Consider the following 27,770-nt stretch of genomic DNA (forward strand, 5'->3'; position numbering starts at 1 on the left):
CCAAAAATCATTTAGAGCATGTAATTAGAACATTTTATGACAAAATTGAAGAACTTACGGAAATATATTCCAAGGTAGTTACCTATCGAGCAAATGAAGTTAAATGGTGGACCCCACAACTTTCTATCGAACGTAAAAAAATTCGGGCGCTTCGGCGCAGATATCAAAATTGCAAAAATAACAATAGAGATCACTTTAAGAAATCCTATTATGAAGCGCACAAAGATTATAAAAGCAACATGAAGGATGCAAAGCAGAGCTCTTTTAAAGAGTTCTGCGGTGTCATCCACGGCAATAATGTTTTTACCCTCCCATATAAGATAGCACTTAACAAACTTAAACGCCCGGTAGTGCTTTGTCCTCTCGTGTTACCAGATGGAGTTCGGACGAAAAGTCTGGCAGAGACAGTACGTTTTATCCTAACAACGCTATTCGAGGAAGATGACCCAAACAGCGACTCGGCACATGAGACCAACGTGCGTCTCATGTCACTCGAAGATATCAATACAATCAATGACATACCATTCACTTCAGCAGAGGTAGATGCTGTTTTGGCTAAATTGAAATTAACAACTGCACCAGGAATTGATAATATCAAAACCTTTTTTCTGAGAACAATCTACAACAACTTTAAAGAACTCATTCTTAAAATTTTCAACGCGTGTCTGGAATTTGGTTATTTCCCCGCTGAATGGAAAGAAGGAAAAATAATACTACTCAAAAAGACAGATAGGGTTGACAGTCCCTCCGGATATAGACCGATCTGTCTGAACTCCATCTTTGGTAAAGTATTAGAAAAATTAATTAACAATAGGCTGTACCATTTCTTACACTCTAAAAAACTACTTCATGAAAACCAATTTGGCTTTACCCACAGAAAGTCTGCAGTAAGCGCGTTATACAAAATTAAAACTAAGCTGGAGGACGTCAAGAGGGAGGGGAAGGGGGCAATCTTGGTGTCTCTGGACATCAAGGGAGCCTTCAACTCGCTCTGGGCCCCAGTAGTAATTAACAAACTAAGAGAAAACAACTGCCCCAGAAATCTCTTCAATTTGGTTCGAGACTTTTTGACAAACCGCAAAATGTCCTACTTAACAAAAAGCGAAAAAATTACTATCGGCTCAGTAAAGGGGTGTCCGCAAGGTTCACCCCTCAGTCCACTTCTTTTCAATGTTGTTATTGCGGATCTTCTTCAACAAAGATTCGAAAACAATATAACGATTCAGGCATTTGCTGACGACGTAACCCTAATAGTGACGGGAAAATCACGGAAAGAACTGGAGGACAATGCAAACCGGGCGCTAAACCTCATTAAAGAATGGGGAGATGAAAAAAGGCTAAGCTTTAACCCGGCCAAGTGCGAAGTCCTTGATATTGGAGATCGGTATAAAAAACGAGTACCAACCATTAAATTGGGAGGTCGCAACCTCACCCATGTAAATTCATTAAAAATCCTCGGATCGTTTTCGACTCAAAACTGACATTCACGGCACATGCAGAATATCTAAAATCTAAAATAACTCAAAGCACCCAAGCCCTCGGCATGTTTTCCGGGGTCAACTGGGGCATCAAGGGGACACAATTCAGAGATATTTATATCAGAGGAATAGAACGAGCAATTACGTACGCCGCCCCCGTATGGTGGAAAAATACAAACAATTCGCACTTGGCCAGAAAGCTACAGTCAGTACAAAGAACGCCGCTTTTGAAAATAACTAAAGCATACCGCACCGTTAGCAATATCAACCTTAATATTCTCTCAAACATTATGCCAATAGCACTAACACTCGATAAAGAAGCCGCGTCATTTCACTTGTTTCAGAGAAACAGTGACCACACTATACTTGGGACGACCTGGGAGACGGAAAAAATCCAAAAACTGTTAGATCCCTGGGATACGCACCCAGCAGAAAAAACAGCTGTATCATTCTTTAAAAAAGCGCCTAGCACTGCTCAGCTTAACATCTTCACAGATGGATCTGTCTGTAACCAGACGGTAGGAGCAGCATTTATAATACTAGATGAATCGGAAAAATCAAATAAGAAAGCAATGTACAAATTAGAAAAGCACGCAACAATATATGATGCCGAAATGATTGCAATTCTGAAAAGTCTGGAATACATATCAACTTTTCAAGACAGTACAACCTTTAACCTATTCACGGATAGCCTATCCACACTGCAGGCCCTAGCTAACCCCCACAATAACCATCCAATAATTCAACTCATAAAAAATACCATTAAAACAATTCGAACAATGCATAGTATAAATCTAATGCATGTGAAAGGCCACACTGGGGTGGAGGGAAACGAATTGGCAGATAAACTAGCAAATAAAGCGCGAACTCATGGAGAACCGGTAGCGTTACCCATGGGAAAAAACTATGTCAAAAAAGAAATCAAAATTCAACTCTTTAAAGAATGGGATCAGCGATGGAAAGAGGAGGGGCAAAACTCCGAATTGAGTACATGGATCCCTAGTATATACGATATACCAGACAATTTTCCAGCAAACTTTTACGTCTCACAGGTCGTCACCAATCATGGCAGGCTGCCTTATTACCTCTATAGAGTGAAACTGTCTCCCGACCAAAACTGCTTCTGCGGGAGGCAGTGCGTTAATTTCCTACACTATCTTAATGAATGCCCGTTACTAAAACCTCTCGCGGAACAAGTGTACAGTTTACTGCCCGGCAAAGTGACCACTGTCACGGATAAAGATAAAATTAACATTCTAAAAAACCAAAAAATTCTTAAACTAATTGGAGAAATGTTAAATCTCATTGGGGCAAAATTAGGCACATTAGAACGAAGAGGGCTAACATAACAAAAAAGTGATTGCCTGTCGGAAAAAGCGGGCACAGTGCAATAATCGGTGAGCGTCCCCGCCCGCACCACAGGTGCAAAGTGCTCTGCACCTTCCGACACGCAACACGTACCCAGGCACTTCCTGGCGCACAGGGAAGAGGGAAGGGATGGGAGGGATGGGGGAAGGGAACTCACAAACACACAGACACACTCACTTGCACAACAACAGGAAGGTGAAACCCGGGAATACTCCCCCATGCAGCGGTGCCCCCGCCCACGCTACCCTCCAAAACCCCGTACTGATGGGTAAGGTACGGGGAAGGGGTGAGGCAACGGTGAATAGCCCCTCACCATGGAGTGGAGGTACTCGAGCTCCAGCACATTGGCAACCCAATGCCAAGAGCAGGGCCATCTGGGGAGGTTCGCGGCCACCTTCAAACATTAACTGCTACACACCAGGTAGTGTTGGGGGCCCTGGGGGTTCCCGCGCTCGGGGTGCGGGCTGGGCCCGCGGTTTGCCGCTGTCTTCTCCGGCCAGATGGGGCTGTCATTAAGACATGCAGTGCCCGCTGCGGCTCCTTGGCCACAAGGGGCGAGCAGCGGGCACCTCGGGGGCCGTGAGGCAGCGGTGGGACGTGGGTCGGGTGCGCGCCGGGGGCGCGGGGATTTCTGTGGCCCTCTCTGGCACTCCCACATAACATAAAATACGATACCAAGTAGCATACACCACAACAGCAATGGCGACGTGGCGCGAGTACAGGCGTAAGCGGCGCCCCCGCAGATGGGCGTTCAGGTGGGCCCGCCCCTTCAGCAGATGGGTGGAGGGGAGGGGCCCACTGGACGCGGCTGAAAGCTCGGGAAGAGCAGGGCCGCTTGTCTCGGCCCGGGAACCATTTACATAAACTAGTATAATGGGGACACCTACAAATAACACGAATGTATACGCACAACCAAACATAAGACTGCCGCATACACTGCCCCCAAGGCCTCGGTCGATGACAGCGGTGCCCCCGCCGGACCCGCTCCACAGCCACAGCCCAGGCAGCCTGCTGGGGCGGAGAGGCCGGGAAACCGGCCTCTCTGATCTAGCAGGTGTGGGGGTCAGGGGGACAAAGCCCCGACCCTGTGCTCTGGAAGTTCCCTCCCCTTGTTGAGAGAGTGACGAGGGGGGGACGACCAAAGTTACGGCCGAGGGACAGGGCCATATGCCGGGACCATGGGGGCCTGCAGTCAAAAGACAAAGGGAGGACAGGGAAAGAGGGAGTAGGAACACAAAAAGGGGAGGGGAGGGGGAGACTAATGAAGGCCTTTCTTTTCAGCACCCTCGCGATCCCCACCCGAAGACAGACAGCAACCCCGATTCGACCATAAAATTGTTTATTCCTCAAGAAGCCTGTAATCAAGAACCAACTACCGCCGACCATCATCCAGCAAGCCGTCCAGATCCATAATTCGACCATAGAACTGTTAAAACATCAAGCATCATGTAAAAAGAACTTTCAACAACCATCGTCAACTAGCCCGAAACGCCCACTCAGATAAGTCATCAGAGAAGAACTGGGGGGGAGGGAGATACATTTTAGTAATTGTTTAGTCCAGAAGTAGCATGTAAAAGGGGGGAGGGATTTTAGAAAAGGCTTTCATTAGTGTGTACATTGATATGTATATATTTTTCTTATATCTTTCACTATATTTCACTTAAATGTTACGTATTTTTTATGTTTTTACCCTATATATGTATGTTTTGCAATTTTTTTTTTTTCCCTTTTTTTTATACTTTTGCCTTATATATGGGTGTGTAATGTTTTGTGTGTATGTATGTATGTGTGTATGTACATGTCTATGTATAAATACATATATATATACTTTTTTTTATGCATTTTTAGTCTAAGAACACTATTTCATTTTTACTATTTTTCTGTAAAGTAGATAGCATGCTCACTATTTTACTCTTCATCATATTTAACCAATATATATAGGCTTTTTCATTCTGTACAGCGGGAGCATGCGCGCTTCTCTTCTGGGGGAAATTTAAAAAAGAATTTTTTTTTTTTTTTTCTTTTCTAGTTTTTAATAAACGTCGCTGATGGACTGGGCCGGTGCCCTTGGCTGTGGTTGTGCCTAAAACAGTAGATCCCGGGGGGGTGGGGTTTTTAAGTAATTTTTTATATTAGGATGCCTGCTATACCTTTGTGGTGCGGGCGGAGGAGCAATTTTATTTTTGTTTTTTCTTGACTTAATTTCCCTTTTCTTTTAAGTCTCCTCTATATATTTTGTCCCTATCTACTGGACTGCTTCCCTAGGCGCCGAGGGGGGCAAGACGTGCATCGAATGAGCTCCCCAAGCTAAGTATAATTTTTATATTTCCAGGCTAGCTGGAAGTATATTCTGTTAGGTATTAGTATCTAAAGGTATACCGATTAGTTTCCAGGTGTTTTTGTTTTTCTAAAGTTAATTTTCTTTGATTTCTGAGCATTTTTGTGTGAGCTAGGCCTAGCGGAAAAAAAATCAAGATGGTTGCCACTTGATTTTGCGTCCAAACTCAGAGTTTGAGCGCTCGCCCGTACGTATAAATCTAACGCCCGTGTTCCTCAGCGTTTGCGCGAACACGAGCGTGTGTTTGTTTCTTTTGTAGAGCCAAAACTTTTATTTTTACTGCTACTTTGAGTTCGAAGTGGTGGGTTGCTAGGCCAGGGGGCAAACAAAGGAAACCTGAACTACGCAGGCTAACTTCTTTTTATTTCTTTTCGGGGGGTTTTTCCGCTTAGCTGGACGGGTAAGCTAGGTCCCTTGTGTAACTAAAAGCCTAGCACCACCCTTTCCAGGTGGTGCAGTCTGTGTATTTCAGTTTTTTGCTGATTTATAGGCTTTTTGTTCAAGCGCACTTTTCCCGCCTTTTTTCTTCCGACCGAAAACGCCATGTAGTATTTTTTTTTCTCAACACTAATGGCGGTGTAGGGCTAAGGTCGGTACTCGCTGCAGTAGCGCGGTCGCGAGAGTACGTTTGTTTGGTCTTTTTTTTCCATTTTTAGGCCATTTTCTATTATTTTTAGGGGTGTCCCTTTGTGATTTTGTCCGCGCCATTTTTGGCACAAAAGACTGTTTTCTTTCGTCGTGAGGAGTAGGTGGGGATTTTGGTACTGTGTTTCGGCTGGGCTTTGGGTTTTGTTTTTATTTTTGCTTTTGGGCGTTTCTTTTGCAAGCCTGTCCGTCATCTGAGACGCTCAGATGCCGGGCAGCACTACTGGCGATGCCTCCCCCCCGGGGGAGGAGGTAACTGAGAAGGGCAACGGGGATTCCCGTCCGACCCAAGAGACGCTCGCCGCGCAGGCGAAAGACATGAAATTCAAACTTAACCCAAACGCCGCAACTCTGGTAGACATGTACCATGACATAAGTGAGGCAATCCCAGCGGTGGGCACTAAAACCAGTAAGACCCACGTGGCCAACCTGCACGGTGCATACGACCGTCTGTTTGGTTTTGCGCTGGATCTAATTAACCAAAACACGGCACTGGCTGCCAAAATGGAAGCGTACAAGGAAGAGAGGGAGAGGGCCCCAGCCCCCGCAGCCCCCTCCCCCACGCCGGAGAGTGTTGCCGCCCTGCACCGCACCTTCTCGCAGGTTCTCCAGCAGAACCCGGCGACTTCGAGCCCGAGCCCCGCCGGCCAGCAGCAGGGGGGGGAATCACCCGTGGCCCCCAAGCCAACAACGCCACCCTCAGCCCCCAGGGAGAGCCTTTTGATCTACCCGGCAACCAAGCCAGCAGCTGGGGTGGAGCCATGCGCAGGGATCTCCCACCTGCTTCGTACTACCTTCAAGCCCGCGGACCTCGGACTCGGCAGCGTCGAGATCAAGCAAGTGCGAGGTGGGGCTATTGTGCTCGGTCACAGCGCGGCCGGACTAGACCGCCTCGCGGAGGCCATTAAGGCCAATCCGGAAACCGCGTCTAAACTTACCACTAGGCGTTCAGAAAAAAGGGCCCAACAGGTCAAGATTGTGGGGGTTGACCCAGGGGTGGAAGCTGCGGACCTAGTTGAGACCCTAACCTCAATGAACGACCTCCCAACCGAAGACCAGAACAAGGTCGTGGCCTCATTTCGGGCAGCATCGGGCACCATGGTCCATATTCTGGAGGTTGGGCCCCAGACGAGGGACATCCTCCTCCAAAAGAGGAGGGTGTATCTCGGATGGACGTCCTGCCCCGTTTATGAGAACCTTGGCGTCCGGCGCTGCACGAAGTGTTGCACTTATGGCCACACAGCTAAAGTGTGCAAAGGCCAGTCCTCGGCCTGCACGGAGTGTTCCGGCGACCATCCCGGGGCCAACTGCAGGGCAATTGAGAAGCGGTGCCGTGCATGCGTTCGGAGCAACGAGAAGTTCAAGACGAGATTTCACGTCGAACACTCGTTTGGTTCGAGGGCATGCAGGGCCCTGCTTGAGAAGGAGCAGCAGGCTCGACGATATTTAGCCTACTAAAAGCCCCTTTACCAAGCATTCATAGGTACATAGCTCTAATTTAATAGTTATCTTTTCCCGCTTTTGAGCTGAACATACATTAACTTAAAACACTAACTATGACCAGCTCGGATAGCAGACTAGATATGCTGCAGTTTAACGCAAATCACTGTATAAGAGCTATAGACCAACTTAAGATAGATACTATGGAAATTAAACAACGCATCACCTGCATTCAGGAACCTTATTATCTTAAAAACAAGGTTGTGGGATTCAGCATTAAAGATAATGTCATAGCATTCGAAACAAAACCCAGAGTCGCAATGGTAATTCACGATAACTTTTGCGATGCATTTCCTATTACCGTAGCCAGAGATCTGCTAGTGGTCCGCTGTAACACAGAAAACCAAACGTTTGTGCTAGCAAACGTTTATATACCACCTGATGACGACATAACACCTTGGCTGCAAATAATCACCGAAGTTGTAGAACAGCACAAATCAGAAAAACTTATATTATTAGGAGACTTTAACGCAAAAAACCCCAGCTGGGGGGACAGAGATTAGACCAGAGAGGAGAGGAATTAGCAGACCTTTTTATAAGCTTAGAATTAGTGTGGATCAATGACAGAAACTCGTCCCCAACTTTCGCCTCACCAAACGGCGAAAGTTGGATTGATCTAACTATTGTAAATGGACACACATTAGGACACATTTCGGATTGGGAGGTTTTGGACACTCCTTCAGGCAGCGACCACAGCTACATCAAAATTACAGCTTTTGGAAACAGGTGCCCAGTCAAAAGACTAACAAAAACAGGCGAGATAAAGGTTATAGACAAATTAATAAAAGACCGCTGGCTTAGGGACATGTCAAGCAGACCTCTCGTTTCCAAAAATCATTTAGAGCATGTAATTAGAACATTTTATGACAAAATTGAAGAACTTACGGAAATATATTCCAAGGTAGTTACCTATCGAGCAAATGAAGTTAAATGGTGGACCCCACAACTTTCTATCGAACGTAAAAAAATTCGGGCGCTTCGGCGCAGATATCAAAATTGCAAAAATAACAATAGAGATCACTTTAAGAAATCCTATTATGAAGCGCACAAAGATTATAAAAGCAACATGAAGGATGCAAAGCAGAGCTCTTTTAAAGAGTTCTGCGGTGTCATCCACGGCAATAATGTTTTTACCCTCCCATATAAGATAGCACTTAACAAACTTAAACGCCCGGTAGTGCTTTGTCCTCTCGTGTTACCAGATGGAGTTCGGACGAAAAGTCTGGCAGAGACAGTACGTTTTATCCTAACAACGCTATTCGAGGAAGATGACCCAAACAGCGACTCGGCACATGAGACCAACGTGCGTCTCATGTCACTCGAAGATATCAATACAATCAATGACATACCATTCACTTCAGCAGAGGTAGATGCTGTTTTGGCTAAATTGAAATTAACAACTGCACCAGGAATTGATAATATCAAAACCTTTTTTCTGAGAACAATCTACAACAACTTTAAAGAACTCATTCTTAAAATTTTCAACGCGTGTCTGGAATTTGGTTATTTCCCCGCTGAATGGAAAGAAGGAAAAATAATACTACTCAAAAAGACAGATAGGGTTGACAGTCCCTCCGGATATAGACCGATCTGTCTGAACTCCATCTTTGGTAAAGTATTAGAAAAATTAATTAACAATAGGCTGTACCATTTCTTACACTCTAAAAAACTACTTCATGAAAACCAATTTGGCTTTACCCACAGAAAGTCTGCAGTAAGCGCGTTATACAAAATTAAAACTAAGCTGGAGGACGTCAAGAGGGAGGGGAAGGGGGCAATCTTGGTGTCTCTGGACATCAAGGGAGCCTTCAACTCGCTCTGGGCCCCAGTAGTAATTAACAAACTAAGAGAAAACAACTGCCCCAGAAATCTCTTCAATTTGGTTCGAGACTTTTTGACAAACCGCAAAATGTCCTACTTAACAAAAAGCGAAAAAATTACTATCGGCTCAGTAAAGGGGTGTCCGCAAGGTTCACCCCTCAGTCCACTTCTTTTCAATGTTGTTATTGCGGATCTTCTTCAACAAAGATTCGAAAACAATATAACGATTCAGGCATTTGCTGACGACGTAACCCTAATAGTGACGGGAAAATCACGGAAAGAACTGGAGGACAATGCAAACCGGGCGCTAAACCTCATTAAAGAATGGGGAGATGAAAAAAGGCTAAGCTTTAACCCGGCCAAGTGCGAAGTTCTTGATATTGGAGATCGGTATAAAAAACGAGTACCAACCATTAAATTGGGAGGTCGCAACCTCACCCATGTAAATTCATTAAAAATCCTCGGATCGTTTTCGACTCAAAACTGACATTCACGGCACATGCAGAATATCTAAAATCTAAAATAACTCAAAGCACCCAAGCCCTCGGCATGTTTTCCGGGGTCAACTGGGGCATCAAGGGGACACAATTCAGAGATATTTATATCAGAGGAATAGAACGAGCAATTACGTACGCCGCCCCCGTATGGTGGAAAAATACAAACAATTCGCACTTGGCCAGAAAGCTACAGTCAGTACAAAGAACGCCGCTTTTGAAAATAACTAAAGCATACCGCACCGTTAGCAATATCAACCTTAATATTCTCTCAAACATTATGCCAATAGCACTAACACTCGATAAAGAAGCCGCGTCATTTCACTTGTTTCAGAGAAACAGTGACCACACTATACTTGGGACGACCTGGGAGACGGAAAAAATCCAAAAACTGTTAGATCCCTGGGATACGCACCCAGCAGAAAAAACAGCTGTATCATTCTTTAAAAAAGCGCCTAGCACTGCTCAGCTTAACATCTTCACAGATGGATCTGTCTGTAACCAGACGGTAGGAGCAGCATTTATAATACTAGATGAATCGGAAAAATCAAATAAGAAAGCAATGTACAAATTAGAAAAGCACGCAACAATATATGATGCCGAAATGATTGCAATTCTGAAAAGTCTGGAATACATATCAACTTTTCAAGACAGTACAACCTTTAACCTATTCACGGATAGCCTATTCACACTGCAGGCCCTAGCTAACCCCCACAATAACCATCCAATAATTCAACTCATAAAAAATACCATTAAAACAATTCGAACAATGCATAGTATAAATCTAATGCATGTGAAAGGCCACACTGGGGTGGAGGGAAACGAATTGGCAGATAAACTAGCAAATAAAGCGCGAACTCATGGAGAACCGGTAGCGTTACCCATGGGAAAAAACTATGTCAAAAAAGAAATCAAAATTCAACTCTTTAAAGAATGGGATCAGCGATGGAAAGAGGAGGGGCAAAACTCCGAATTGAGTACATGGATCCCTAGTATATACGATATACCAGACAATTTTCCAGCAAACTTTTACGTCTCACAGGTCGTCACCAATCATGGCAGGCTGCCTTATTACCTCTATAGAGTGAAACTGTCTCCCGACCAAAACTGCTTCTGCGGGAGGCAGTGCGTTAATTTCCTACACTATCTTAATGAATGCCCGTTACTAAAACCTCTCGCGGAACAAGTGTACAGTTTACTGCCCGGCAAAGTGACCACTGTCACGGATAAAGATAAAATTAACATTCTAAAAAACCAAAAAATTCTTAAACTAATTGGAGAAATGTTAAATCTCATTGGGGCAAAATTAGGCACATTAGAACGAAGAGGGCTAACATAACAAAAAAGTGATTGCCTGTCGGAAAAAGCGGGCACAGTGCAATAATCGGTGAGCGTCCCCGCCCGCACCACAGGTGCAAAGTGCTCTGCACCTTCCGACACGCAACACGTACCCAGGCACTTCCTGGCGCACAGGGAAGAGGGAAGGGATGGGAGGGATGGGGGAAGGGAACTCACAAACACACAGACACACTCACTTGCACAACAACAGGAAGGTGAAACCCGGGAATACTCCCCCATGCAGCGGTGCCCCCGCCCACGCTACCCTCCAAAACCCCGTACTGATGGGTAAGGTACGGGGAAGGGGTGAGGCAACGGTGAATAGCCCCTCACCATGGAGTGGAGGTACTCGAGCTCCAGCACATTGGCAACCCAATGCCAAGAGCAGGGCCATCTGGGGAGGTTCGCGGCCACCTTCAAACATTAACTGCTACACACCAGGTAGTGTTGGGGGCCCTGGGGGTTCCCGCGCTCGGGGTGCGGGCTGGGCCCGCGGTTTGCCGCTGTCTTCTCCGGCCAGATGGGGCTGTCATTAAGACATGCAGTGCCCGCTGCGGCTCCTTGGCCACAAGGGGCGAGCAGCGGGCACCTCGGGGGCCGTGAGGCAGCGGTGGGACGTGGGTCGGGTGCGCGCCGGGGGCGCGGGGATTTCTGTGGCCCTCTCTGGCACTCCCACATAACATAAAATACGATACCAAGTAGCATACACCACAACAGCAATGGCGACGTGGCGCGAGTACAGGCGTAAGCGGCGCCCCCGCAGATGGGCGTTCAGGTGGGCCCGCCCCTTCAGCAGATGGGTGGAGGGGAGGGGCCCACTGGACGCGGCTGAAAGCTCGGGAAGAGCAGGGCCGCTTGTCTCGGCCCGGGAACCATTTACATAAACTAGTATAATGGGGACACCTACAAATAACACGAATGTATACGCACAACCAAACATAAGACTGCCGCATACACTGCCCCCAAGGCCTCGGTCGATGACAGCGGTGCCCCCGCCGGACCCGCTCCACAGCCACAGCCCAGGCAGCCTGCTGGGGCGGAGAGGCCGGGAAACCGGCCTCTCTGATCTAGCAGGTGTGGGGGTCAGGGGGACAAAGCCCCGACCCTGTGCTCTGGAAGTTCCCTCCCCTTGTTGAGAGAGTGACGAGGGGGGGACGACCAAAGTTACGGCCGAGGGACAGGGCCATATGCCGGGACCATGGGGGCCTGCAGTCAAAAGACAAAGGGAGGACAGGGAAAGAGGGAGTAGGAACACAAAAAGGGGAGGGGAGGGGGAGACTAATGAAGGCCTTTCTTTTCAGCACCCTCGCGATCCCCACCCGAAGACAGACAGCAACCCCGATTCGACCATAAAATTGTTTATTCCTCAAGAAGCCTGTAATCAAGAACCAACTACCGCCGACCATCATCCAGCAAGCCGTCCAGATCCATAATTCGACCATAGAACTGTTAAAACATCAAGCATCATGTAAAAAGAACTTTCAACAACCATCGTCAACTAGCCCGAAACGCCACTCAAGAGAAGTCATCAGAGAAGAACTGGGGGGGAGGGAGATACATTTTAGTAATTGTTTAGTCCAGGAAGTAGCATGTAAAAGGGGGAGGGATTTTAGAAAAGGCTTTCATTAGTGTGTACATTGATATGTATATATTTTTCTTTATATCTTTCACATATTTCACTTAAATGTTACGTATTTTTATGTTTTTACCCTATATATGTATGTTTGCAATTTTTTTTTCCCTTTTTTTTTATACTTTTGCCTTATATATGGGTGTGTAATGTTTTGTGTGTATGTATGTATGTGTGTATGTACATGTCTATGTATATATACATATATATATACTTTTTTTTTATGCATTTTAGTCTAAGAACACTATTTCATTTTTACTATTTTTCTGTAAAGTGATAGCATGCTCACTATTTTACTCTTCATCATATTTAACCAATATATATAGGCTTTTTCATTCTGTACAGCGGGTGCATGCGCGCTTCTCTTCTGGGGGAAATTTAAAAAAGAATTTTTTTTTTTTTTTTCTTTTCTAGTTTTTAATAAACGTCGCTGATGGACTGGGCCGGTGCCCTTGGCTGTGGTTGTGCTAAAACAGTAGATCCCGGGGGGGGTGGGGTTTTTTAAGTAATTTTTTATATTAGGATGCCTGCTATACCTTTGTGGTGCGGGCGGAGGAGCAATTTTATTTTTGTTTTTTCTTGACTTAATTTCCCTTTTCTTTTAAGTCTCCTCTATATATTTTGTCCCTATCTACTGGACTGCTTCCCTAGGCGCCGAGGGGGCAAGACGTGCATCGAATGAGCTCCCCAAGCTAAGTATAATTTTTATATTTCCAGGCTAGCTGGAAGTATATTCTGTTAGGTATTAGTATCTAAAGGTATACCGATTAGTTTCCAGGTGTTTTTGTTTTTCTAAAGTTAATTTTCTTTGATTTCTGAGCATTTTTGTGTGAGCTAGGCCTAGCGGGAAAAAAATCAAGATGGTTGCCACTTGATTTTGCGTCCAAACTCAGAGTTTGAGCGCTCGCCCGTACGTATAAATCTAACGCCCGTGTTCCTCGCGTTTGCGCGAACACGAGCGTGTGTTTGTTTCTTTTGTAGAGCCAAAACTTTTATTTTTACTGCTACTTTGAGTTTCGAAGTGGTGGGTTGCTAGGCCAGGGGGCAAACAAAGGAAACCTGAACTACGCAGGCTAACTTCTTTTTATTTCTTTTCGGGGGGTTTTTCCGCTTAGCTGGACGGGTAAGCTAGGTCCCTTGTGTAACTAAAAGCCTAGCACCACCCTTTCCAGGTGGTGCAGTCTGTGTATTTCAGTTTTTTGCTGATTTATAGGCTTTTTGTTCAAGCGCACTTTTCCCGCCTTTTTTCTTCCGACCGAAAACGCCATGTAGTATTTTTTTTTCTCAACACTAATGGCGGTGTAGGGCTAAGGTCGGTACTCGCTGCAGTAGCGCGGTCGCGAGAGTACGTTTGTTTGGTCTTTTTTTTCCATTTTTAGGCCATTTTCTATTATTTTTAGGGGTGTCCCTTTGTGATTTTGTCCGCGCCATTTTTGGCACAAAAGACTGTTTTCTTTCGTCGTGAGGAGTAGGTGGGGATTTTGGTACTGTGTTTCGGCTGGGCTTTGGGTTTTGTTTTTATTTTTGCTTTTGGGCGTTTCTTTTGCAAGCCTGTCCGTCATCTGAGACGCTCAGATGCCGGGCAGCACTACTGGCGATGCCTCCCCCCCGGGGGAGGAGGTAACTGAGAAGGGCAACGGGGATTCCCGTCCGACCCAAGAGACGCTCGCCGCGCAGGCGAAAGACATGAAATTCAAACTTAACCCAAACGCCGCAACTCTGGTAGACATGTACCATGACATAAGTGAGGCAATCCCAGCGGTGGGCACTAAAACCAGTAAGACCCACGTGGCCAACCTGCACGGTGCATACGACCGTCTGTTTGGTTTTGCGCTGGATCTAATTAACCAAAACACGGCACTGGCTGCCAAAATGGAAGCGTACAAGGAAGAGAGGGAGAGGGCCCCAGCCCCCGCAGCCCCCTCCCCCACGCCGGAGAGTGTTGCCGCCCTGCACCGCACCTTCTCGCAGGTTCTCCAGCAGAACCCGGCGACTTCGAGCCCGAGCCCCGCCGGCCAGCAGCAGGGGGGGGAATCACCCGTGGCCCCCAAGCCAACAACGCCACCCTCAGCCCCCAGGGAGAGCCTTTTGATCTACCCGGCAACCAAGCCAGCAGCTGGGGTGGAGCCATGCGCAGGGATCTCCCACCTGCTTCGTACTACCTTCAAGCCCGCGGACCTCGGACTCGGCAGCGTCGAGATCAAGCAAGTGCGAGGTGGGGCTATTGTGCTCGGTCACAGCGCGGCCGGACTAGACCGCCTCGCGGAGGCCATTAAGGCCAATCCGGAAACCGCGTCTAAACTTACCACTAGGCGTTCAGAAAAAAGGGCCCAACAGGTCAAGATTGTGGGGGTTGACCCAGGGGTGGAAGCTGCGGACCTAGTTGAGACCCTAACCTCAATGAACGACCTCCCAACCGAAGACCAGAACAAGGTCGTGGCCTCATTTCGGGCAGCATCGGGCACCATGGTCCATATTCTGGAGGTTGGGCCCCAGACGAGGGACATCCTCCTCCAAAAGAGGAGGGTGTATCTCGGATGGACGTCCTGCCCCGTTTATGAGAACCTTGGCGTCCGGCGCTGCACGAAGTGTTGCACTTATGGCCACACAGCTAAAGTGTGCAAAGGCCAGTCCTCGGCCTGCACGGAGTGTTCCGGCGACCATCCCGGGGCCAACTGCAGGGCAATTGAGAAGCGGTGCCGTGCATGCGTTCGGAGCAACGAGAAGTTCAAGACGAGATTTCACGTCGAACACTCGTTTGGTTCGAGGGCATGCAGGGCCCTGCTTGAGAAGGAGCAGCAGGCTCGACGATATTTAGCCTACTAAAAGCCCCTTTACCAAGCATTCATAGGTACATAGCTCTAATTTAATAGTTATCTTTTCCCGCTTTTGAGCTGAACATACATTAACTTAAAACACTAACTATGACCAGCTCGGATAGCAGACTAGATATGCTGCAGTTTAACGCAAATCACTGTATAAGAGCTATAGACCAACTTAAGATAGATACTATGGAAATTAAACAACGCATCACCTGCATTCAGGAACCTTATTATCTTAAAAACAAGGTTGTGGGATTCAGCATTAAAGATAATGTCATAGCATTCGAAACAAAACCCAGAGTCGCAATGGTAATTCACGATAACCTTTGCGATGCATTTCCTATTACCGTAGCCAGAGATCTGCTAGTGGTCCGCTGTAACACAGAAAACCAAACGTTTGTGCTAGCAAACGTTTATATACCACCTGATGACGACATAACACCTTGGCTGCAAATAATCACCGAAGTTGTAGAACAGCACAAATCAGAAAAACTTATATTATTAGGAGACTTTAACGCAAAAAACCCCAGCTGGGGGGGACAGAGATTAGACCAGAGAGGAGAGGAATTAGCAGACCTTTTTATAAGCTTAGAATTAGTGTGGATCAATGACAGAAACTCGTCCCCAACTTTCGCCTCACCAAACGGCGAAAGTTGGATTGATCTAACTATTGTAAATGGACACACATTAGGACACATTTCGGATTGGGAGGTTTTGGACACTCCTTCAGGCAGCGACCACAGCTACATCAAAATTACAGCTTTTGGAAACAGGTGCCCAGTCAAAAGACTAACAAAAACAGGCGAGATAAAGGTTATAGACAAATTAATAAAAGACCGCTGGCTTAGGGACATGTCAAGCAGACCTCTCGTTTCCAAAAATCATTTAGAGCATGTAATTAGAACATTTTATGACAAAATTGAAGAACTTACGGAAATATATTCCAAGGTAGTTACCTATCGAGCAAATGAAGTTAAATGGTGGACCCCACAACTTTCTATCGAACGTAAAAAAATTCGGGCGCTTCGGCGCAGATATCAAAATTGCAAAAATAACAATAGAGATCACTTTAAGAAATCCTATTATGAAGCGCACAAAGATTATAAAAGCAACATGAAGGATGCAAAGCAGAGCTCTTTTAAAGAGTTCTGCGGTGTCATCCACGGCAATAATGTTTTTACCCTCCCATATAAGATAGCACTTAACAAACTTAAACGCCCGGTAGTGCTTTGTCCTCTCGTGTTACCAGATGGAGTTCGGACGAAAAGTCTGGCAGAGACAGTACGTTTTATCCTAACAACGCTATTCGAGGAAGATGACCCAAACAGCGACTCGGCACATGAGACCAACGTGCGTCTCATGTCACTCGAAGATATCAATACAATCAATGACATACCATTCACTTCAGCAGAGGTAGATGCTGTTTTGGCTAAATTGAAATTAACAACTGCACCAGGAATTGATAATATCAAAACCTTTTTTCTGAGAACAATCTACAACAACTTTAAAGAACTCATTCTTAAAATTTTCAACGCGTGTCTGGAATTTGGTTATTTCCCCGCTGAATGGAAAGAAGGAAAAATAATACTACTCAAAAAGACAGATAGGGTTGACAGTCCCTCCGGATATAGACCGATCTGTCTGAACTCCATCTTTGGTAAAGTATTAGAACAATTAATTAACAATAGGCTGTACCATTTCTTACACTCTAAAAAACTACTTCATGAAAACCAATTTGGCTTTACCCACAGAAAGTCTGCAGTAAGCGCGTTATACAAAATTAAAACTAAGCTGGAGGACGTCAAGAGGGAGGGGAAGGGGGCAATCTTGGTGTCTCTGGACATCAAGGGAGCCTTCAACTCGCTCTGGGCCCCAGTAGTAATTAACAAACTAAGAGAAAACAACTGCCCCAGAAATCTCTTCAATTTGGTTCGAGACTTTTTGACAAACCGCAAAATGTCCTACTTAACAAAAAGCGAAAAAATTACTATCGGCTCAGTAAAGGGGTGTCCGCAAGGTTCACCCCTCAGTCCACTTCTTTTCAATGTTGTTATTGCGGATCTTCTTCAACAAAGATTCAAAAACAATATAACGATTCAGGCATTTGCTGACGACGTAACCCTAATAGTGACGGGAAAATCACGGAAAGAACTGGAGGACAATGCAAACCGGGCGCTAAACCTCATTAAAGAATGGGGAGATGAAAAAAGGCTAAGCTTTAACCCGGCCAAGTGCGAAGTTCTTGATATTGGAGATCGGTATAAAAAACGAGTACCAACCATTAAATTGGGAGGTCGCAACCTCACCCATGTAAATTCATTAAAAATCCTCGGATCGTTTTCGACTCAAAACTGACATTCACGGCACATGCAGAATATCTAAAATCTAAAATAACTCAAAGCACCCAAGCCCTCGGCATGTTTTCCGGGGTCAACTGGGGCATCAAGGGGACACAATTCAGAGATATTTATATCAGAGGAATAGAACGAGCAATTACGTACGCCGCCCCCGTATGGTGGAAAAATACAAACAATTCGCACTTGGCCAGAAAGCTACAGTCAGTACAAAGAACGCCGCTTTTGAAAATAACTAAAGCATACCGCACCGTTAGCAATATCAACCTTAATATTCTCTCAAACATTATGCCAATAGCACTAACACTCGATAAAGAAGCCGCGTCATTTCACTTGTTTCAGAGAAACAGTGACCACACTATACTTGGGACGACCTGGGAGACGGAAAAAATCCAAAAACTGTTAGATCCCTGGGATACGCACCCAGCAGAAAAAACAGCTGTATCATTCTTTAAAAAAGCGCCTAGCACTGCTCAGCTTAACATCTTCACAGATGGATCTGTCTGTAACCAGACGGTAGGAGCAGCATTTATAATACTAGATGAATCGGAAAAATCAAATAAGAAAGCAATGTACAAATTAGAAAAGCACGCAACAATATATGATGCCGAAATGATTGCAATTCTGAAAAGTCTGGAATACATATCAACTTTTCAAGACAGTACAACCTTTAACCTATTCACGGATAGCCTATCCACACTGCAGGCCCTAGCTAACCCCCACAATAACCATCCAATAATTCAACTCATAAAAAATACCATTAAAACAATTCGAACAATGCATAGTATAAATCTAATGCATGTGAAAGGCCACACTGGGGTGGAGGGAAACGAATTGGCAGATAAACTAGCAAATAAAGCGCGAACTCATGGAGAACCGGTAGCGTTACCCATGGGAAAAAACTATGTCAAAAAAGAAATCAAAATTCAACTCTTTAAAGAATGGGATCAGCGATGGAAAGAGGAGGGGCAAAACTCCGAATTGAGTACATGGATCCCTAGTATATACGATATACCAGACAATTTTCCAGCAAACTTTTACGTCTCACAGGTCGTCACCAATCATGGCAGGCTGCCTTATTACCTCTATAGAGTGAAACTGTCTCCCGACCAAAACTGCTTCTGCGGGAGGCAGTGCGTTAATTTCCTACACTATCTTAATGAATGCCCGTTACTAAAACCTCTCGCGGAACAAGTGTACAGTTTACTGCCCGGCAAAGTGACCACTGTCACGGATAAAGATAAAATTAACATTCTAAAAAACCAAAAAATTCTTAAACTAATTGGAGAAATGTTAAATCTCATTGGGGCAAAATTAGGCACATTAGAACGAAGAGGGCTAACATAACAAAAAAGTGATTGCCTGTCGGAAAAAGCGGGCACAGTGCAATAATCGGTGAGCGTCCCCGCCCGCACCACAGGTGCAAAGTGCTCTGCACCTTCCGACACGCAACACGTACCCAGGCACTTCCTGGCGCACAGGGAAGAGGGAAGGGATGGGAGGGATGGGGGAAGGGAACTCACAAACACACAGACACACTCACTTGCACAACAACAGGAAGGTGAAACCCGGGAATACTCCCCCATGCAGCGGTGCCCCCGCCCACGCTACCCTCCAAAACCCCGTACTGATGGGTAAGGTACGGGGAAGGGGTGAGGCAACGGTGAATAGCCCCTCACCATGGAGTGGAGGTACTCGAGCTCCAGCACATTGGCAACCCAATGCCAAGAGCAGGGCCATCTGGGGAGGTTCGCGGCCACCTTCAAACATTAACTGCTACACACCAGGTAGTGTTGGGGGCCCTGGGGGTTCCCGCGCTCGGGGTGCGGGCTGGGCCCGCGGTTTGCCGCTGTCTTCTCCGGCCAGATGGGGCTGTCATTAAGACATGCAGTGCCCGCTGCGGCTCCTTGGCCACAAGGGGCGAGCAGCGGGCACCTCGGGGGCCGTGAGGCAGCGGTGGGACGTGGGTCGGGTGCGCGCCGGGGGCGCGGGGATTTCTGTGGCCCTCTCTGGCACTCCCACATAACATAAAATACGATACCAAGTAGCATACACCACAACAGCAATGGCGACGTGGCGCGAGTACAGGCGTAAGCGGCGCCCCCGCAGATGGGCGTTCAGGTGGGCCCGCCCCTTCAGCAGATGGGTGGAGGGGAGGGGCCCACTGGACGCGGCTGAAAGCTCGGGAAGAGCAGGGCCGCTTGTCTCGGCCCGGGAACCATTTACATAAACTAGTATAATGGGGACACCTACAAATAACACGAATGTATACGCACAACCAAACATAAGACTGCCGCATACACTGCCCCCAAGGCCTCGGTCGATGACAGCGGTGCCCCCGCCGGACCCGCTCCACAGCCACAGCCCAGGCAGCCTGCTGGGGCGGAGAGGCCGGGAAACCGGCCTCTCTGATCTAGCAGGTGTGGGGGTCAGGGGGACAAAGCCCCGACCCTGTGCTCTGGAAGTTCCCTCCCCTTGTTGAGAGAGTGACGAGGGGGGGGGGACCAAAGTTACGGCCGAGGGACAGGGCCATATGCCGGGACCATGGGGGCCTGCAGTCAAAAGACAAAGGGAGGACAGGGAAAGAGGGAGTAGGAACACAAAAAGGGGAGGGGAGGGGGAGACTAATGAAGGCCTTTCTTTTCAGCACCCTCGCGATCCCCACCCGAAGACAGACAGCAACCCCGATTCGACCATAAAATTGTTTATTCCTCAAGAAGCCTGTAATCAAGAACCAACTACCGCCGACCATCATCCAGCAAGCCGTCCAGATCCATAATTCGACCATAGAACTGTTAAAACATCAAGCATCATGTAAAAAGAACTTTCAACAACCATCGTCAACTAGCCCGAAACGCCACTCAAGAGAAGTCATCAGAGAAGAACTGGGGGGGAGGGAGATACATTTTAGTAATTGTTTAGTCCAGGAAGTAGCATGTAAAAGGGGGAGGGATTTTAGAAAAGGCTTTCATTAGTGTGTACATTGATATGTATATATTTTTCTTTATATCTTTCACATATTTCACTTAAATGTTACGTATTTTTATGTTTTTACCCTATATATGTATGTTTGCAATTTTTTTTTCCCTTTTTTTTTATACTTTTGCCTTATATATGGGTGTGTAATGTTTTGTGTGTATGTATGTATGTGTGTATGTACATGTCTATGTATATATACATATATATATACTTTTTTTTTATGCATTTTAGTCTAAGAACACTATTTCATTTTTACTATTTTTCTGTAAAGTGATAGCATGCTCACTATTTTACTCTTCATCATATTTAACCAATATATATAGGCTTTTTCATTCTGTACAGCGGGTGCATGCGCGCTTCTCTTCTGGGGGAAATTTAAAAAAGAATTTTTTTTTTTTTTCTTTTCTAGTTTTTAATAAACGTCGCTGATGGACTGGGCCGGTGCCCTTGGCTGTGGTTGTGCTAAAACAGTAGATCCCGGGGGGGTGGGGTTTTTTAAGTAATTTTTTATATTAGGATGCCTGCTATACCTTTGTGGTGCGGGCGGAGGAGCAATTTTATTTTTGTTTTTTCTTGACTTAATTTCCCTTTTCTTTTAAGTCTCCTCTATATATTTTGTCCCTATCTACTGGACTGCTTCCCTAGGCGCCGAGGGGGCAAGACGTGCATCGAATGAGCTCCCCAAGCTAAGTATAATTTTTATATTTCCAGGCTAGCTGGAAGTATATTCTGTTAGGTATTAGTATCTAAAGGTATACCGATTAGTTTCCAGGTGTTTTTATTTTTCTAAAGTTAATTTTCTTTGATTTCTGAGCATTTTTGTGTGAGCTAGGCCTAGCGGGAAAAAAATCAAGATGGTTGCCACTTGATTTTGCGTCCAAACTCAGAGTTTGAGCGCTCGCCCGTACGTATAAATCTAACGCCCGTGTTCCTCGCGTTTGCGCGAACACGAGCGTGTGTTTGTTTCTTTTGTAGAGCCAAAACTTTTATTTTTACTGCTACTTTGAGTTTCGAAGTGGTGGGTTGCTAGGCCAGGGGGCAAACAAAGGAAACCTGAACTACGCAGGCTAACTTCTTTTTATTTCTTTTCGGGGGGTTTTTCCGCTTAGCTGGACGGGTAAGCTAGGTCCCTTGTGTAACTAAAAGCCTAGCACCACCCTTTCCAGGTGGTGCAGTCTGTGTATTTCAGTTTTTTGCTGATTTATAGGCTTTTTGTTCAAGCGCACTTTTCCCGCCTTTTTTCTTCCGACCGAAAACGCCATGTAGTATTTTTTTTTCTCAACACTAATGGCGGTGTAGGGCTAAGGTCGGTACTCGCTGCAGTAGCGCGGTCGCGAGAGTACGTTTGTTTGGTCTTTTTTTTCCATTTTTAGGCCATTTTCTATTATTTTTAGGGGTGTCCCTTTGTGATTTTGTCCGCGCCATTTTTGGCACAAAAGACTGTTTTCTTTCGTCGTGAGGAGTAGGTGGGGATTTTGGTACTGTGTTTCGGCTGGGCTTTGGGTTTTGTTTTTATTTTTGCTTTTGGGCGTTTCTTTTGCAAGCCTGTCCGTCATCTGAGACGCTCAGATGCCGGGCAGCACTACTGGCGATGCCTCCCCCCCGGGGGAGGAGGTAACTGAGAAGGGCAACGGGGATTCCCGTCCGACCCAAGAGACGCTCGCCGCGCAGGCGAAAGACATGAAATTCAAACTTAACCCAAACGCCGCAACTCTGGTAGACATGTACCATGACATAAGTGAGGCAATCCCAGCGGTGGGCACTAAAACCAGTAAGACCCACGTGGCCAACCTGCACGGTGCATACGACCGTCTGTTTGGTTTTGCGCTGGATCTAATTAACCAAAACACGGCACTGGCTGCCAAAATGGAAGCGTACAAGGAAGAGAGGGAGAGGGCCCCAGCCCCCGCAGCCCCCTCCCCCACGCCGGAGAGTGTTGCCGCCCTGCACCGCACCTTCTCGCAGGTTCTCCAGCAGAACCCGGCGACTTCGAGCCCGAGCCCCGCCGGCCAGCAGCAGGGGGGGGAATCACCCGTGGCCCCCAAGCCAACAACGCCACCCTCAGCCCCCAGGGAGAGCCTTTTGATCTACCCGGCAACCAAGCCAGCAGCTGGGGTGGAGCCATGCGCAGGGATCTCCCACCTGCTTCGTACTACCTTCAAGCCCGCGGACCTCGGACTCGGCAGCGTCGAGATCAAGCAAGTGCGAGGTGGGGCTATTGTGCTCGGTCACAGCGCGGCCGGACTAGACCGCCTCGCGGAGGCCATTAAGGCCAATCCGGAAACCGCGTCTAAACTTACCACTAGGCGTTCAGAAAAAAGGGCCCAACAGGTCAAGATTGTGGGGGTTGACCCAGGGGTGGAAGCTGCGGACCTAGTTGAGACCCTAACCTCAATGAACGACCTCCCAACCGAAGACCAGAACAAGGTCGTGGCCTCATTTCGGGCAGCATCGGGCACCATGGTCCATATTCTGGAGGTTGGGCCCCAGACGAGGGACATCCTCCTCCAAAAGAGGAGGGTGTATCTCGGATGGACGTCCTGCCCCGTTTATGAGAACCTTGGCGTCCGGCGCTGCACGAAGTGTTGCACTTATGGCCACACAGCTAAAGTGTGCAAAGGCCAGTCCTCGGCCTGCACGGAGTGTTCCGGCGACCATCCCGGGGCCAACTGCAGGGCAATTGAGAAGCGGTGCCGTGCATGCGTTCGGAGCAACGAGAAGTTCAAGACGAGATTTCACGTCGAACACTCGTTTGGTTCGAGGGCATGCAGGGCCCTGCTTGAGAAGGAGCAGCAGGCTCGACGATATTTAGCCTACTAAAAGCCCCTTTACCAAGCATTCATAGGTACATAGCTCTAATTTAATAGTTATCTTTTCCCGCTTTTGAGCTGAACATACATTAACTTAAAACACTAACTATGACCAGCTCGGATAGCAGACTAGATATGCTGCAGTTTAACGCAAATCACTGTATAAGAGCTATAGACCAACTTAAGATAGATACTATGGAAATTAAACAACGCATCACCTGCATTCAGGAACCTTATTATCTTAAAAACAAGGTTGTGGGATTCAGCATTAAAGATAATGTCATAGCATTCGAAACAAAACCCAGAGTCGCAATGGTAATTCACGATAACCTTTGCGATGCATTTCCTATTACCGTAGCCAGAGATCTGCTAGTGGTCCGCTGTAACACAGAAAACCAAACGTTTGTGCTAGCAAACGTTTATATACCACCTGATGACGACATAACACCTTGGCTGCAAATAATCACCGAAGTTGTAGAACAGCACAAATCAGAAAAACTTATATTATTAGGAGACTTTAACGCAAAAAACCCCAGCTGGGGGGGACAGAGATTAGACCAGAGAGGAGAGGAATTAGCAGACCTTTTTATAAGCTTAGAATTAGTGTGGATCAATGACAGAAACTCGTCCCCAACTTTCGCCTCACCAAACGGCGAAAGTTGGATTGATCTAACTATTGTAAATGGACACACATTAGGATACATTTCGCATTGGGAGGTTTTGGACACTCCTTCAGGCAGCGACCACAGCTACATCAAAATTACAGATTTTGGAAACAGGTGCCCAGTCAAAAGACTAACAAAAACAGGCGAGATAAAGGTTATAGACAAATTAATAAAAGACCGCTGGCTTAGGGACATGTCAAGCAGACCTCTCGTTTCCAAAAATCATTTAGAGCATGTAATTAGAACATTTTGTGACAAAATTGAAGAACTTACGGAAATATATTCCAAGGTAGTTACCTATCGAGCAAATGAAGTTAAATGGTGGACCCCACAACTTTCTATCGAACGTAAAAAATTCGGGCGCTTCGGCGCCGATATCAAAATTGCAAAAATAACAATAGAGATCACTTTAAGAAATCCTATTATGAAGCGCACAAAGATTATAAAAGCAACATAAAGGATGCAAAGCAGAGCTCTTTTAAAGAGTTCTGCGGTGTCATCCACGGCAATAATGTTTTTACCCTCCCATATAAGATAGCACTTAACAAACTTAAACGCCCGGTAGTGCTTTGTCCTCTCGTGTTACCAGAAGGAGTTCGGACGAAAAGTCTGGCAGAGACAGTACGTTTTATCCTAACAACGCTATTCGAGGAAGATGACCCAAACAGCGACTCGGCACATGAGACCAACGTGCGTCTCATGTCACTCGAAGATATCAATACAATCAATGACATACCATTCACTTTAGCAGAGGTAGATGCTGTTTTGGCTAAATTGAAATTAACAACTGCACCAGGAATTGATAATATCAAAACCTTTTTTCTGAGAACAATCTACAACAACTTTAAAGAACTCTTTCTTAAAATTTTCAACGCGTGTCTGGAATTTGGTTATTTCCCCGCTGAATGGAAAGAAGGAAAAATAATACTACTCAAAAAGACAGATAGGGTTGACAGTCCCTCCGGATATAGACCGATCTGTCTGAACTCCATCTTTGGTAAAGTATTAGAAAAATTAATTAACAATAGGCTGTACCGTTTCTTACACTCTAAAAAACTACTTCATGAAAACCAATTTGGCTTTACCCACAGAAAGTCTGCAGTAAGCGCGTTATACAAAATTAAAACTAAGCTGGAGGACGTCAAGAGGGAGGGGAAGGGGGCAATCTTGGTGTCTCTGGACATCAAGGGAGCCTTCAACTCGCTCTGGGCCCCAGTAGTAATTAACAAACTAAGAGAAAACAACTGCCCCAGAAATCTCTTCAATTTGGTTCGAGACTTTTTGACAAACCGCAAAATGTCCTACTTAACAAAAAGCGAAAAAATTACTATCGGCTCAGTAAAGGGGTGTCCGCAAGGTTCACCCCTCAGTCCACTTCTTTTCAATGTTGTTATTGCGGATCTTCTTCAACAAAGATGCGAAAACAATATAACGATTCAGGCATTTGCTGACGACGTAACCCTAATAGTGACGGGAAAATCACGGAAAGAACTGGAGGCCAATGCAAACCGGGCGCTAAACCTCATTAAAGAATGGGGAGATGAAAAAAGGCTAAGCTTTAACCCGGCCAAGTGCGAAGTTCTTGATATTGGAGATCGGTATAAAAAACGAGTACCAACCATTAAATTGGGAGGTCGCAACCTCACTCATGTAAATTCATTAAAAATCCTCGGGGTCGTTTTCGACTCAAAACTGACATTCACGGCACATGCAGAATATCTAAAATCTAAAATAACTCAAAGCACCCAAGCCCTCGGCATGTTTTCCGGGGTCAACTGGGGCATCAAGGGGACACAATTCAGAGACATTTATATCAGAGGAATAGAACGAGCAATTACGTACGCCGCCCCCGTATGGTGGAAAAATACAAACAATTCGCACTTGGCCAGAAAGCTACAGTCAGTACAAAGAACGCCGCTTTTGAAAATAACTAAAGCATACCGCACCGTTAGCAATATCAACCTTAATATTCTCTCAAACATTATGCCAATAGCACTAACACTCGATAAAGAAGCCGCGTCATTTCACTTGTTTCAGAGAAACAGTGACCACACTATACTTGGGACGACCTGGGAGACGGAAAAAATCCAAAAACTGTTAGATCCCTGGGATACGCACCCAGCAGAAAAAACAGCTGTATCATTCTTTAAAAAAGCGCCTAGCACTGCTCAGCTTAACATCTTCACAGATGGATCTGTCTGTAACCAGACGGTAGGAGCAGCACTTATAATACTAGATGAATCGGAAAAATCAAATAAGAAAGCAATGTACAAATTAGAAAAGCACGCAACAATATATGATGCCGAAATGATTGCAATTCTGAAAAGTCTGGAATACATATCAACTTTTAAAAACAGTACAACCTTTAACCTATTCACGAATAGCTTATCCACACTGCAGGCCCTAGCTAACCCCCACAATAACCATCCAATAATTCAACTCATAAAAAATACCATTAAAACAATTCGAACAATGCATAGTATAAATCTAATGCATGTGAAAGGCCACACTGGGGTGGAGGGAAACGAATTGGCAGATAAACTAGCAAATAAAGCGCGAACTCATGGAGAACCGGTAGCGTTACCCATGGGGAAAAACTATGTCAAAAAAGAAATCAAAATTCAACTCTTTAAAGAATGGGATCAGCGATGGAAAGAGGAGGGGCAAAACTCCGAATTGAGTACATGGATCCCTAGTATATACGATATACCAGACAATTTTCCAGCAAACTTTTACGTCTCACAGGTCGTCACCAATCATGGCAGGCTGCCTTATTACCTCTATAGAGTGAAACTGTCTCCCGACCAAAACTGCTTCTGCGGGAGGCAGTGCGTTAATTTCCTGCACTATCTTAATGAATGCCCGTTACTAAAACCTCTCGCGGAACAAGTGTACAGTTTATTGCCCGGCAAAGTGACCACTGTCACGGATAAAGATAAAATTAACATTCTAAAAAACCAAAAAATTCTTAAACTAATTGGAGAAATGTTAAATCTCATTGGGGCAAAATTAGGCACATTAGAACGAAGAGGGCTAACATAACAAAAAAGTGATTGCCTGTCGGAAAAAGCGGGCACAGTGCAATAATCGGTGAGCGTCCCCGCCCGCACCACAGGTGCAAAGTGCTCTGCACCTTCCGACACGCAACACGTGCCCAGGCACTTCCTGGCGCGCAGGGAAGAGGGAAGGGATGGGAGGGATGGGGGAAGGGAACTCACAAACACACAGACACACTCACTTGCACAACAACAGGAAGGTGAAACCCGGGAATACTCCCCCATGCAGCGGTGCCCCCGCCCCCGCTACCCTCCAAAACCCCGTACTGATGGGTAAGGTACGGGGAAGGGGTGAGGCAACGGTGAATAGCCCCTCACCATGGAGTGGAGGTACTCGAGCTCCAGCACATTGGCAACCCAATGCCAAGAGCAGGGCCATCTGGGGAGGTTCGCGGCCACCTTCAAACACTAACTGCTACAGACCAGGTAGTGTTGGGGGCCCAAGGGGTTCCCGCGCTCGGGGTGCGGGCTC

The 27,770-nt window shown here is 46.1% G+C and overlaps 4 protein-coding genes across 4 annotated transcripts in view; all 4 read left to right on the forward strand.

Annotated features, from left to right (window-relative positions):
- Positions 1 to 5,901: 5,901 nt before the first annotated feature.
- LOC121834437 lies at positions 5,902 to 12,662 on the forward strand. The gene is made up of 2 exons (XM_042288124.1): positions 5,902 to 6,676; positions 12,284 to 12,662. The coding sequence occupies exons 1-2, from the start codon at positions 6,037 to 6,039 to the stop codon at positions 12,361 to 12,363; spliced, it is 720 nt and encodes a 239-aa protein (XP_042144058.1). The 5' UTR covers positions 5,902 to 6,036; the 3' UTR covers positions 12,364 to 12,662.
- On the forward strand, positions 9,618 to 12,662 carry LOC121834432. Its single transcript, XM_042288119.1, has one exon. The coding sequence runs from the start codon at positions 9,700 to 9,702 to the stop codon at positions 10,981 to 10,983; it is 1,284 nt and encodes a 427-aa protein (XP_042144053.1). The 5' UTR covers positions 9,618 to 9,699; the 3' UTR covers positions 10,984 to 12,662.
- A 1,390-nt stretch (positions 12,663 to 14,052) lies between these two features.
- Positions 14,053 to 20,814, forward strand: LOC121834436. The gene is made up of 2 exons (XM_042288123.1): positions 14,053 to 14,827; positions 20,436 to 20,814. Exons 1-2 carry the CDS (start codon positions 14,188 to 14,190, stop codon positions 20,513 to 20,515), a joined length of 720 nt encoding a protein of 239 aa, XP_042144057.1. The 5' UTR covers positions 14,053 to 14,187; the 3' UTR covers positions 20,516 to 20,814.
- Positions 20,815 to 22,193: 1,379 nt separating this feature from the next.
- The window catches only part of LOC121834435, a 6,561-nt gene continuing 984 nt past the window's right edge, over positions 22,194 to 27,770 (forward strand). Inside the window, exon 1 of the mRNA XM_042288122.1 lies at positions 22,194 to 22,976. Coding sequence (XP_042144056.1) covers positions 22,337 to 22,976 — 640 coding nt within the window. The 5' untranslated portion in view covers positions 22,194 to 22,336. The remainder of the gene's footprint in view (positions 22,977 to 27,770) is intronic.

The sequence above is a fragment of the Ixodes scapularis genome, unplaced genomic scaffold (genome assembly GCF_016920785.2).
Source record: "Ixodes scapularis isolate PalLabHiFi unplaced genomic scaffold, ASM1692078v2 ptg001158l_1___fragment_3__unscaffolded, whole genome shotgun sequence".
In the NCBI taxonomy this organism is placed as follows: domain Eukaryota; kingdom Metazoa; phylum Arthropoda; class Arachnida; order Ixodida; family Ixodidae; genus Ixodes; species Ixodes scapularis.